Source organism: Echinops telfairi, unplaced genomic scaffold (assembly GCF_000313985.2).
Source record: "Echinops telfairi isolate 266 unplaced genomic scaffold, ASM31398v2 ScPeMD7_1;HRSCAF=3_0, whole genome shotgun sequence".
NCBI lineage: Eukaryota > Metazoa > Chordata > Mammalia > Afrosoricida > Tenrecidae > Echinops > Echinops telfairi.
In genome coordinates this window covers 70,082,641-70,095,928 of record NW_022103896.1, presented here as the reverse complement: position 1 = coordinate 70,095,928, position 13,288 = coordinate 70,082,641, and the positions used below count along the sequence as shown (strand labels likewise).

Genomic DNA, 13,288 nt, shown 5'->3' with positions numbered 1-13,288 from the left:
GGGAGTCATCAGAGAATGTGAGGGGGCGTCAGAAAGTTGATGGAGAAAATAGAATGAACAAGCAATGGGTTTTTTCCATGCACTTTCTAAATACATGTGGGGCTAGACGCCATCATTTTGCAGAAAAGGAAACTGCAGTCTGAAAGATGCAGAAAATCAGACATTTCCCTATAGCTGTTGCGACAATGGGCCAAAACACAGCAACAAATGTGGGGATGGCACTGACCTGGGCAGTGTTTCGTTTTGTGGAACACAGGGTCAGTCGCTATGAGTTGGAACCGACTGGACAGTACCTACCAACCACATAGTTGCTCGTTTCTACAAAACTGAATGAATGACCTGGAAAGGCTAAACCCTAAAGTATTTCCCCAAATGCCAGGTGCCCATGTGTAAGTGAATGAGGAAGAGCCCCGCAGGGGAGGGTCCCACCGTCTCTTCCTGATACCGTGGCTGCAGAGCCTCAAAGAAGAGCACATGCGCACTGAGAGGTCCGGCGCATCTCTCACTCACGTCACCTGAGGTCCAGCGCTGGGAAAGCGGAGATTCAGACTCAGACGCTCACTCATCACCCCTCTTCCTTCCATTTACGGCACCCCCCCCAACACCCTACCATCACATATGCCCCAACTAGATTTTTAAAATGACAAAAGAATTGCTTTTGACCATCTGATAACCATGAAATAACTAGAGACATCTTAAAAGGCTCTAAAGTCAATTTTGGAATCATTATCTCAAGACTTAGGTATTCTACATAAAGCTTGCTCATATAGGAAATTTTCAGATTAGCCTAAGGAGATTTTTGCATCTTGCTAAAGGTGGCTCTGCTCTACCTGAAGGAAAGCCATTATGACGTTCAAGAGAAGTCAGCTTTACCACCAAGCAGAAGCTAAAGGCCCGGTGGGGGCAGGGGGTGGGGTTGAAGGAAATTGAGAATAAATCTGGGCAGGGGAAGGGTGCACAAGAACTGACTGTGATGAGGTATATACAACTCTTTGTAAAAGCAACTTAAAAAATAAAAATTTTTAATTAAATAAATAAAAAGCAACTTAACTATGGAAGTGTGGGCTACCTGAATTTTAATTCAATAAAACTATTGAAAACAGATACTGAACATCAGGTACATAGGCCCATTTCTATTCAAAATACTGACAAATACCGGCCACCTAATAGCATAAAGAGACTTTGCAAAGGAGACTTGCAGGTCCCTCTATACATGCCTATTGAATTTTGAGTTATACCTAAAAGTCTAAGCTTTGAGATTCCCCTGACAGTCTTATTCACTGGAATTTCAACCCTCCCCTTTAAAAAAAAAGATATCACAAAATGTCTATCTTCTTTATTAGAAATCAAGACAAAAACAAACAATAAAATACACACATAGATAAAACCCAAAGCAAGGTTATTAAAATATCACATCTAAGAATTCTCACATGCTAGAAATCCAAAGGCTGTACAATTCCGTTTCAGACACTTAGAAATGGTGGCATTTCATCCTGCCAGTAATATTAATTACATGGATATGCTCTTTACTTCCCAGCATGCGCTCCTTCCTTTCCACCCGCCCTGCTAGGTTATATTAGGTAACGGGGATTAGCGTTTTGCATGGTGACAGTTTCACGAGCAATCACAACTCCCCGGAGGGGAAGTAGACTTCTGAATTTATCATCAGGTAATACACAGCTGCCAGGAAAAGCAGCAAAAGGAATGCCTCGCTTCCCCAGAGACAGCTGTCACATGGCAACCCTGCTCCAGCTGTCAGGGACTCGGGGGAGAGAGCGGGAGATGGCTTCAGAAGGCTCCCGGAAAAGCAAACACTGGTAGGACTTCTCTCCAGACCCGAGTGGCAAATTTCAGGGGGAGGAAAAGCCATCTCAGGTCAGGATGAAGAAGGCAAGGAACCAAAGAACGAGGCATGCAAGAGCAATGGGAGTCGAAGGCATCATTCCTTAGCCTCGCCTTTCCATTTCCTTCATGAGGAAGTTAAGAAACCTGGGCAAAGTTACACTGAAGTTTACAGACTTCTCTCTCCCCTCTGGGGATGGGCCAAACTGTGTCCCCACAAAAGACATCCCTGTACCTGTGAATGGGATCTAACTTGGGAAAATTTGATCTTCCTAAGGCTTACTGGGGTAGTTAGGCCCTGTTCTTCATCCCTTCTGGGCGATCAAGAGCAGGTGACACACAGGAAGTCACACACATACGGAAGGCAGCAAGTGAGCATCCAGCTACAAGCCAAGGAAAAGGAGCCAGGTGTCTCTTCCCCAGGAGGCAATAAACGCCCCGGGCTTGCCAGTGGAGCTAGAAGTTGTTGGAATCTCAGCATCTTAGACGGACCAATTAACCCTCAAGGCCAAAAGGGACCATCCCACAGGAATACACATTCAGTATATAAGAAGAGGCACTCCTATTGTGCCACAGATGAGCTGTCCCCGGTATGTGCAAAACTCACAAACATCCTCTGATGGTGATCCCACGAGCCAAAGAACCCCGTTCTCAGCTCAGGGTCCCTCATGAATGCTACTTGTTTCCAGTTGTGCCCTGAAATCACTTTCTCCTCCGCCTCAACTGTCATTCCCCCTGTTCATTTTCAGGGTAAACTCTTTTGTTTGCTTTTTAAAAATGTATTCAAGGTTTGTACAGCACATACTTCTACAAAAGATTCTATGCAGCTTACAAAGCTACATGCCCGGTAAATAAGACAGGTAAAATTAAAGCTTAGCGAGGCCAGTATAAAGTCTCAGGGAAGAATGAGTATGCACCCTCATGTGTCCTGTGTACTGATGTGTACTGCTATGTTCTTCCCTGGGCACCCAATGAGTGCTCACCCAACACCTGCTCCTCCCCAGGAAAGGAAAAGATCCATGCAACTGATGAACCTGAGCAGGAACCGGGCATGCCCAGCTCCGTTCATCCTCTCTGGCCCCTGGGGTGAAAGCATGCCCAGAGGACGGCATTCCGGCCCTGGCATCAGTTATAGCTAAGAAGACTACCTCACCTCACCAAGCACAGGGACACGGCAGGCTGCCACACTGCTTGTGCCCGGCATTCTGGTGGATTCTGTGACTGTCCACGTGCACAAAGAGACAAGCTACGTTCTTCCCTCTCACTCGGCTCCGTTTCAAATGTGAGCCGTGCATGAAGGACGTGAGAAGCATCATCAATGGCACACGTGTTGTACATGTGCAGATTGTTGCCATGGCAGGTGTTTTACTACATGGTTCTCTGACGCCACTTTGTGCTTCTTCTTTTGTTAGTCTCGTCTCTCAGTTAACTCAGAAATCAAGTAGGGGGGTGGGGAAGATACTGTTCCTTGAGCTCCTTCAAGATATAAAAACAGATCAGGAATATTAACAAGATAAAGCCCATCCTCAGAAAAGCAACCCAAACTCCCGGCCTGGCCTTCGAGCGCATGCTGAGTCGTAGCGGCCCTCCAGGACTGTGGGTACCGCCTGTGAGGCCGCAACTCTTCACGGGGGTAGAAAGGCTCATCTTTCTCCCGCAGAGTGGCCTCTGGTTACGAACTGCTGACCTTGCACTTGGCATCACCCACAACACTTTGTTTTCTAACCGGTTTTACTATGGTTAGGTGATTAAAACTGGTTCTAACACAAAGCTCTACATTTTCCTGGATGTTAAGGTACGGAGGAAAGCAAGGCAGGTGCGCAGACACAACTGGGTCCCACTCGCACCACCCAAATATCACGCGCTTTCCTCTCCCGTGCAGACTGGGAAACTTAACACCCACATTTTCAAAGATCCATGTGAGCTCGAATACAGCAGGAAAGCCCATCCTTTTCCATGGAATTTACACAAAGGAAATGGGTGCTGCCTGCCCCTTCTGGGGGAGATGCCTGGGGTGCAGCAGCACCTGCTCAGAACAGCTGAACAGGAGAAGCCGCTCGGCACCATGGAAGGCTCTATCAGCCCTGAATGGCCTATCCCAGCGAGCCTGTCGGGAGTCAAACCACCACCTACCTACCATGTTAAAGACACTCACACCCTTTGTTCTATCCTTCCAGGGAACACTGAACATACACATATGTACCTGTATATACCAACGTTACTACAAAACTCAATAGGTAGGTGTGTGGCTGTGTTGCTGTCATTATTAGTTGTGGTGGACTCGGCTCTGGCTCATGGTGACCTCATACACAACAACGAACATTTGCCCTGCTCGACACCTTCTGAGACCATTGCTGTGGCCACCGAGTGCCAGGGTTTCCAGACTGAGGGGCTCCTTCTTCCAGCACTAACCATCTCAGACGCTGTTCTGTTGAGATCCATGACGTTTTCACGGGTGACTTTTCAGGAGACCACCAGCCTTTTCTCCCTGGTGTACCTTAGTCCGGAAGCCCTGCTGAACCACCTGCTGGTGTTTCCAATGCCGGTGGCACAGCTGCCAACAGCATCCAACAGCCAAGTCACCACAGTGCAGCAAAGTGACAGCTGGGTAGTGGATATATGGGTGTAGACATGGTGTGCCTGTCACACACACACAAACACATGTTTAAATTACTCTGAAATATTTTTCGTTCCTTAATCCATAGCTATTTGGTGGTAGTGGTGGTGGTGAATATACACAGCAAAACACACACCAATTCAACACTGTCTACAAGTACAATTTAGTGGCCCTGGTTATATTCAACCAGTTGTACAAGAATTTTCTCACCCTCCTTCCCGGAGTCAGTCCTCCTTCGCTAATACGAACTCACTGACCCCTTATGAATCTCCTCTGATCACCTGAGCTGCTGTGGTCCCTTTGATCCCAGCTAGACAGTTCTTAAAGGAGAAAGATGCTTAAGGCAGACCTCCTTGTTGGTTAGTTAAGCTGGTCAAAGTTAGGCCCTGAGGCTAGAGAATCAGAGACAGCAGTCTTCGGTGAGAGCTGACAGGGTCTCGAGAGCCTTCCCCTACAGTCAGTGCCCTGGTTTGGACTTTAAGCCCCTTATATTAAGATCACACACACACACAAATTATTCTTCCTTTTGAAACCATCACTTGTGGTGTTCCTGCTAAGGCTGTCTGTGCTAAGAAACCAAGATACTCCTTGTGTGGGAACAGGCTGGAAGAGGGTCAGGGCTCCTGATTAGACTGGGACACAGGTCTTCGGTCTCCTTGGAGCCCCAGTGGCAGCGTTGTTATCTGCCGTAAGAGGAGCGGAAAAAGACGGGCTTGCTACTCATATAACAAGTTACAGCCTCAGAAACCCACAGGGGCAGTTCTACCCTGCCCTTTAAGGTCATCCTGAGTCAGAATTGATTCTTGGTTTTGGTTGTGTGGTTTTTTTATGACTCTTGTCCAATGCCCTTTTTAAGACATGGGGCCTGCTTCAACCCTTCGCTGTGGTGTCAACTCAAAGCCAACACCAAACTCACTGGCCCCGAGTTGATTCCTACTCTGAGCGACCCTCGGACAGGGTAGAACTGCCCCTGTGGGTTTTCGGGACGGTAAATCTTTACTGGAGTAGAAAGCCTCATCTTTCCCCTGAGGAGTGGCTGGTGGTTTCAAACTGCGGACCTGGCGGTTAGCAGCCCAACATGTAACCACTACACCAGCCAGGTTCCTGTGGTGTGAAGTCAGGGGTAACACTGAGATGTAATGCTGGCACCCACGTGCTTGGCTAATGTCATGCGATGCCAATCGTCAGTGAACTAAGTATCACTCCATTAAGAGAGGTACTTTTTATTCTAGCAAGGCTTCCTCTTTCCCCTATCCCACATGATTAGCCAGTCTTTCTCCTTCCCCTATTGGTTCATGAATTTCTCGCCCCCAAAGGATCACATTTTCTCCCTCTCTCTGCTTGAGATACAATTACAAATAATGGTCTCGTTGCTACCCTTGCTTCTTATTATGGCCCACAAAGCTTCCTCTATGCTCCAGGTCAGCGCCAAACCTCTTTCCTTGCAAGAGTTGGGCATTTCGTGGGAATAAACACTGCTGTCTCTCTTCCATGACCACGTCACGTCTACATTTACAGCTGCCAGAATGTTAACCTAGAGCTTTCAAAAGATTAAGATATACAATCACATTCCGCTTCAAGGGCTATAGAATTCATTCAGATTGCTGTCCCTACCTGCAATGCCTAATCTGCTACCTGGTTTTTTTCTTCTTCTTCTGTGCTTTCAATGAGTTCAGAAGACTGACGGGGAGGTGAAGAAGGGGGTAGGGGTGAAACGGGAAAGACAGAGGAATCAGTTTGCCAACCAGTTGTTTAGAAGGAAAATCCCACATCACAAATGACTAGCATACAGCTTGTGTTCTAAGCACGTGGTTGTCTAACTGGTTGTTGATAGGCACAGAGGTAGAGCATTATAGAGTCTACTTTGAAAGGTTGGCTGGTTCCTCTTTTTCTGACCATGTTTTCATCGCTCTAGACTACGTCTGCATTCTTCTGCACCATTCTCAAACTCGGTTGAACATAGAACATCTTTGGGTTTCGGGTGGCTTTTAGGGCTACTTGCCGAAGAAACACACAGCATTGAGGGAAGTTCGTGGGCTCTGGGATCAGACTGACATGATTTTGAAGTCTGGTTTGTCACCATCTTGTGTCCTTACACACGGCACTTGATCTCTCTGAGACTCAATTACCTCATCTATAAAACTGAGTCAATACCCATCTCTAAGGTTCTTGAAAAAAAAGAAACCACTGTGGTCAAGTCAGTGCTGACTCATAGCGACCAACCTGTGGGTTTCTGAAACTGTTAGCTGTTTACAGGAGTAGAAAGCCCAGTCTTTCTCCTGAGGAGCTGCTGGTGGTTTCCAACTACTGACCCTGCATATCACAGCCCAGCACGTAACCACTGTACCACCATGGCTCCTGAGGTTATTGAAAAGATTATACAACATGATGCACAGGGAGCTTCAAGTGCTTCATGGAAAAATTCCATTGTCTTCTCGTTCCATTCTCCATAGAATTGTTGAAGTCCACTCATAATTTGTTTCATAAATTATATTTGAACAAATTATGATTTAATTCATAAATTATGTTTATCAAATAAACTCAAACTTACTGCCATCAAGTCTATGGTGACCCGCAGTCACCCTACAGGAAAGGCTAGAACTACCCCTGTGAGTTTCAGGAATGCTAACTCTTTGTGGGAGTACACCAGTGGCTAGTGGTCTCGAACTGCTGACCTTGCAGTTAGCAGCCCAATGCATGATCCCCCATGCCAGTAAGGTTGGAAAAAGAAAAGATTTGAAGCATTTTTCTAGATTGCAAATGCTAAATAGGAAAGCCTAACAATCACGCGCAAAGTCTGAATTAACCTTAATTAACATCTAGTTTAGAAATAAAAGATAAAAATAAACTACCCAGAAAAGATTTAGAAGGCAATTGAGGAAATTTAAATATATTAGTAGAGACTTATTGTTAGAATGTTAACGTCCGTGCAGTTACATGTTTTCTTAAATCCTTATTTGAAGGCCAAAACATTTACAATGAAGTCGATTGATCATTTAAAACTAAATGCGGCAAGGGGTTATCAATGAAACTGTACACATACATACATAGATAAAGCAAATATGACTAAATGAACAATTCATGAATCTGAAAAAAACTCAAGCTCATTGCCACCAAGTTTATTCTAATTCACAGTGACCCTACAAGGAGGGGAGCATGATCCCTGCGGGTTTCCAAGACTGTGAACTCTTCACAGGAGAAGAAAGCCTCATTTTTCTCCATCCGAGGAGCCGGTGCTTTGAGCTAGTGCCCTTGCAGTTAGCAGCCCAACACATAACCCACTCCGCCACCTGGCGCCTGCGTGGTGTTTACGGGACAATTCTTTCTCATTCTCATGTATGTTTAAAAATTTGTCATAATAAAAAAATTGTTGTCATAATGAATGTTGGAAAATAGGAAGGCAAAGTAACAATTCAGTTGTTCCTCTCTGCTTTCAATAGAAACTTCTTCCTCTGGCATTTAATAATAATAAATCTTACAACTCCTGGCCTAAAGCAGTTGGCCTGTAAATGATTCAGGACTGTAAATGACACAAACCTCTCACTTAGAACAGCTTCTGGGAACACTGACAGCTCTACTGAGGAAAAGTACAGCCCCCTTACCCTTGAAGTCGTTCCCACTATTATTTGAAAGCCTTATTATTCCTAACTAAGGATCCTCTCGGTACATAAACAACAAATTCCTAGGTCTAGTCCTGGAGGGACTGTCGGGTATTTCATTACTGCCCTCAAGGTCGGTGGTTCAAATGAGGCTATATGCTCTCATAAAGATTTACAGCCTTGGAAACCTTATATAGGATCGCTAGAAGTCAAAATTAGCTCACTGGCAGTTGGGATGGGGGAATCTTCAAACCAAACCCTGTGCTAGCAAGTTGATTCCGACTCAAAGTGGCCCTGTAGGTATAGGACAAAGCAGAACTGCTCCTATAGGTTTCTGAGACTAAATCCTTATGGGAGTAGAAGGTCTCATCTTTCTTCTGCAGAGTGGCTAGTGGTTTTGAACTGCTGATTTTATAGTGAACGGCCTGACACATAACCCACTACACTACTAGTGCTCCTTTTATGTTGCAGCGATTTGTTTGTCTTCTCAATAAAGCAATATCCTGTATCTTGTTTTAGTTTGACTTCAGTAGAAAAGCATAGAAAAACCGAGTCATCAGGCATGACAGCGTATTTGGCCTTTTCAAAGTTTGAATCTACCCTTTAGAAGTTCGCTTTTTAAGGGGGTGGCTTAATGGTTATAGTCCACAGGAGAAAGATGAGGCTCTCAGCTCCCATAAAGAGGTTGAGTATCAGAAACCCCCAGGGGCAGTTCTACCCTATCCTATCTGGACACCGTGAGTCGGAACTGACTTGATGGCAGTGAGCTTTTTGAATGTGAGTACAGGGAGCTGCTGAAAATGACACAGATCCCAGGAAGTAAGTGCTTTTTCCCACTCTGACATCAGCAGCCTTACATGAGAGCACCCTGTGCTTATCCTGATGGCCCCCTGCCCACTGTACCTGCTGTATGCAGGCAAACATGCCGAGTCCAAGAGCCCCGGCTCTCCAGAAAACAGCAGTGGATCTTGTTCCCAGCATCATATAATTGAGGGTCTTCTATCAGCACTATAAATGGCTGTGAGTAAACCTTAAAACTCTCTGAGTGGCACCCTGGGAGTCAGCGAGAACAAGTGTTTTACAAAAGGTGGCCCCAAAGGAGCTAAGAAGAAAGATTGGTATGGTGTTAAAGCACCAACTATGTTCAATGTAAGAAATAGATGGACAAACACTAGTCACCAGGACTCAGGGAGCCAAAAGGCCATCGCATGGCCTCACGGGTTGCGTTTTTGAAGTGAGCCTGGCTGCTCTGCAGAACGATGAAGCTGCATTTAGAAAATTCAAGCTAATTACTAAGGACATTCAGCAAAAACCCCGCCTGATCAACTTCCATGGAGTGGATCTTATGCATGTGATAAATGGATCTTAGGCATGGAGTGGATCTTACGCAGGCACCATGGTCCAAAAGTGGCAGACCATGATTGAAGCTCACATTGACGTCAAGACGACCGATGGCTGTCTGCTCTGTTTGGTGTTGGCTTTACTAAAGATCGCAACAATCAGATTCGGAAGACCTTGGACATTTTAGCACTGTCAATCCAAAAGAATATGATGGAATTCATGACCCTTACAGTGCAGACAATTGCCTTGAAAGAAGTGGTCAATATACGGACTCCAGACAGGACTGGGAAAGAAAAGGCTTGCCACTCTATTTGTGCTCTCCATGATGTGTTCCTCAGAAAGGTGAAAATGCTGACGCAGCCCAGGCAAGAGTCTCGGGCAAACTCGGGCAAACTCTTGGAGCTCCCTGGGGAAGGTGGTCGTTCTGGAAAACCACTGGCGATGAGACAGGTGCTAGAGAGGAACGAGCTGACAGCTACGAGCCACCAGCTCACGAATCTGTTTCAAATTCAGACTTTTCCTGGTGACAAACTAAAGATCTTATTTGTGGGGGGTGGAAGGGAAAAACTAACGAGGCTGTTTCTACATAAAGATAATTTAGTCATTTGATACTGAAGTTGTTTTGTGTGTCTTTTTAAATAATGAGCAGCACTGAAGCATTTTTAAAGAGTCCTTGCTTTAAAAAAAAAAAGGATGCTGATGGTAGAGTGGTTAAGCGTTAGGCTGTGATCTACAAGGTCAGCAGTTCGAAACCACCAGCAGCAGTCCAAGGGACAAAGATTGGGCCTTCTAATCCCATAAACAGTTAACAGTCCCAGAAACCCACTGAGGGTCGCTGTGAATCAGCATTGACTCAATGGCAATGAGTTGAGTGGTTTGGCGGGCCGCTCTCTGCTTCTATGCTGCTAAAGACAAAGCGGGTGGTTCAAACCCACCAGCCTCTCTGCAGAAGAAAGCTGAGGCGGTCTGCCTTTGGAAACCCTATGGAGCTGTTCTCCTCTGTCCCATAAGGTGGCTAGAGTAGGGATCACATCTGGCTACTCCATTATGAAAAGCAACAGAAGAAGAAACAAGAAATAACTAAAAAACTCCCATCCATAATATAAACTTCTACAGAACCCTTCTAGAAGATTTATCTGTGTGACCAGAAACCATGCTATTGGGTCAATGCTAACTCATGGTGAGCCCCTATGGGTTTCCGAGACTCTGCTTATGGGAGTAGATAGCCTAGTCTTTATTCCCACGGAGTTGCTAGTGGTGTCGAACTGCTGACCAAGCTTATCGCAGCCCAACACCAGTACACCATCTGGGTGTCTCGTATTTGAAGATTAACTTGAGAAATTAGAGCCCTCCCCAACCCCACCCAGAAAAAGGTAAGCATCAAAACAGAGGAGGAACTGTTTCCATAATTAAAAGTTTGCATTACCTGGTTGGGGCGGGGGAGGGGGTTGAGGGAGCAGAGGAGCCTGTGAGTGTGAGTCTGAAATTGTATTCAAAGAACTCTCTACTAATTAATTGTCTCCCAAATTGAAAGTACACCACATAGGGCTTAAATGTAAAATAAAATGAAACTTAGCACTTAAACTATCCACGAAAACGTGGATGCTGCCTTTTGACTTTTCAGACAGTGCACTTCTGCGAGAGTTTAACCTTATCTAAGCGTTATCTAAAACTGCCAGCGGCAGAAAGGTCTTACCTAGGTACAAGGATGCGTTTTCTTTCTTGACATTATCATCTAAGTAGGTTGGTCCCAGAGTATAAATAGGTGTGGAGCCTATTCCAATGAGAATCTGTGCGCAAACGAACAAAGCCACATAGATCCAGTGGTTGTTTTTCCCCGGATCCTTCAGGCAGGAGGGAGGCTCCGAAGTGGGTGTGGAGTTTCCACTCTGACACAGGCGGTCGTTGGAGGTGGAGGCGTTCAACTCTTGGATCTGGTAGGGTGGGGAGATGAAGTGTGGCAAAGCGAAAAGGACAGCCCCGACGGATATGAGAAGTCCACCTACAGCCAGCCACAGGGGACGCCGACCCCGGCCTCCAAAGTAGCTGACGAACACCACCACCACCAGGCTCCCAATGTCAAAGCAGCTGACCAGCAGTCCCGACTCGAAACTCTTCAGGCTGTAGCGCCTTTCAATGGTGGTGATGACACTGCTCAGGTACCCGGATACCATCAACGCTTGGATGAAGGTCAGAAAGCACATGCAAACCAGGAAGCAACGGGAATCGGTGAGGATCATGTAGAGACATCTTCTCCCCTGGAGCGTGGACAGAGTGGAGGATCCCGAGACGCCTTTGCAGACGTCCACCCTGTTGTTACAGTCCATGAGCCCCGCCAGCCCCGCCGAAGTGGCCTGGGCAGAGGGGCTGGGAAGCAGCGGGCTGGGGTCTTGCTGCAGCTCCTGCTGGCCCAAAGAATCCGTGAAGCTGAAGGCCGATTTGGTGTCCGCATTCTCGGGGCTGATGTACGGACGGCAGGAGGCGCTGTGGAGGGCCGGTAAACTCTTGGACCTAAACGTCTCTGGCTCGGACTTCTCTTGGACAGCTCCTTCCGTGGCCGGTGCATCCCCCTGCTCTCCCGCCCGGAATTGCAGCCCGGAGCCTTCGGCCATGGCTCTGACTCAAATTCCACCGCTGGTTGTACTCAAGGGCTCTGGCGCTTTTCACCCAGCGACTCAAGGAGCCGAAGCTGGGCCCACGCACTCGCGCCCACCGGGGCCGGGGGCAGGGGATGCAGAGCCAGGAGTCAGAGGCGCGCAGCAGGGCATGCTCATCAGCAGGGAGGCACGCAGGGCATCCTGACCGCAGACGCGCTCCACAGCCGTGTGCCTCGAAGGGCAGGGGTCCGTGCGGTCCAGCGACGAGTCCTGCTTGACGTCCACTTTCTGGCGGTAACTCGCGGCCCGCGCCGTTCGCGTCCCGGGCGCATCCCCTCCGCCGCCACCGATCCGCCCGCCGCCGGCAGCGAGGGCGCCCCGCGCCGAGCGAAGGGGCACCGAGCACTGCTGATGGCACTACATGCAGCCCAGCTGGGCCCAGGGCGCCTGGCCCTTGCCGCCTGGACTCGCGACACCCTCCGGCGCGAAGCTGCCAATCTGCAAAGCAGAGAGAGGGTTGTCAGCGAAGCTTCGCTGGAGCTGGAGTGGGTGTCCCGGCGCCCGGGGCTCGGCGCTGGGTGGCCCCGACGGCCCCAGGTGAGACCGAGGGACGACAGTGGAGCCGAGCCCTGGAGGAGGGGGCAGCTGCCATCCGCAGCCTGCAGCCGGCGAACAATAAGCAGCAGGCGGTCGGCAGAGACCCTTCCTCATTGTCTGCCTCGGACCTGCCCCCGCCCCGCCCCTTTTCCTTAAACAGCGCGTCAGCTTTTATGTTAATAATTAGTAACCTAGCAGCTCTGACTAAGAAGCTGTGTCTTTTATATTCCAGTGAACTAATTACAACCCTTTTTGCACTCCTACTGGAAATAGAAAATGCCCCCCAAAGAACAATGGAAAGTTCTGTTGTTTAAGTTTTTACACACAATGCACTCCCAGTTCTAATTTTTTTTTAATTCTACATGTACACACGTGTGAGCGACTGCTAGCGAATCCGCCCGCCCCATCAGTTCAAAGACCTATTCAAAGCTGAATGGCTTTGAATCCTGGTTCTCACACACCCCAACACTAAATATATATTCTTCCTCCCCCCCCCACTAAAAATAACCCACGGCCACCCCCGCCCGAGAGAACTATTCAATTACAAATACCAGGGGCATTCGAGGTGGCAGCACACACGCAGTCCAGGCGCGCGTGTCCAATGGAACCGAAAATCAATTTGCTCTGCTACCGGGCGGCGGCGGCCACCCCGGAACAAAGGGCTGCGCCGGGCCGCTCGCAGCGCCGGCGCCGGG

The 13,288-nt window shown here is 47.9% G+C and overlaps 1 protein-coding gene across 1 annotated transcript in view; it reads right to left on the bottom strand.

The window, feature by feature from the left end:
* Positions 1-12,011, bottom strand: part of SLCO5A1 (solute carrier organic anion transporter family member 5A1) — a 172,160-nt gene extending 160,149 nt beyond the window's left edge. The window contains exon 1 of the mRNA XM_004697747.1: positions 11,096-12,011. Coding sequence (XP_004697804.1) covers positions 11,096-12,011 — 916 coding nt within the window. The remainder of the gene's footprint in view (positions 1-11,095) is intronic.
* Positions 12,012-13,288: the final 1,277 nt, after the last annotated feature.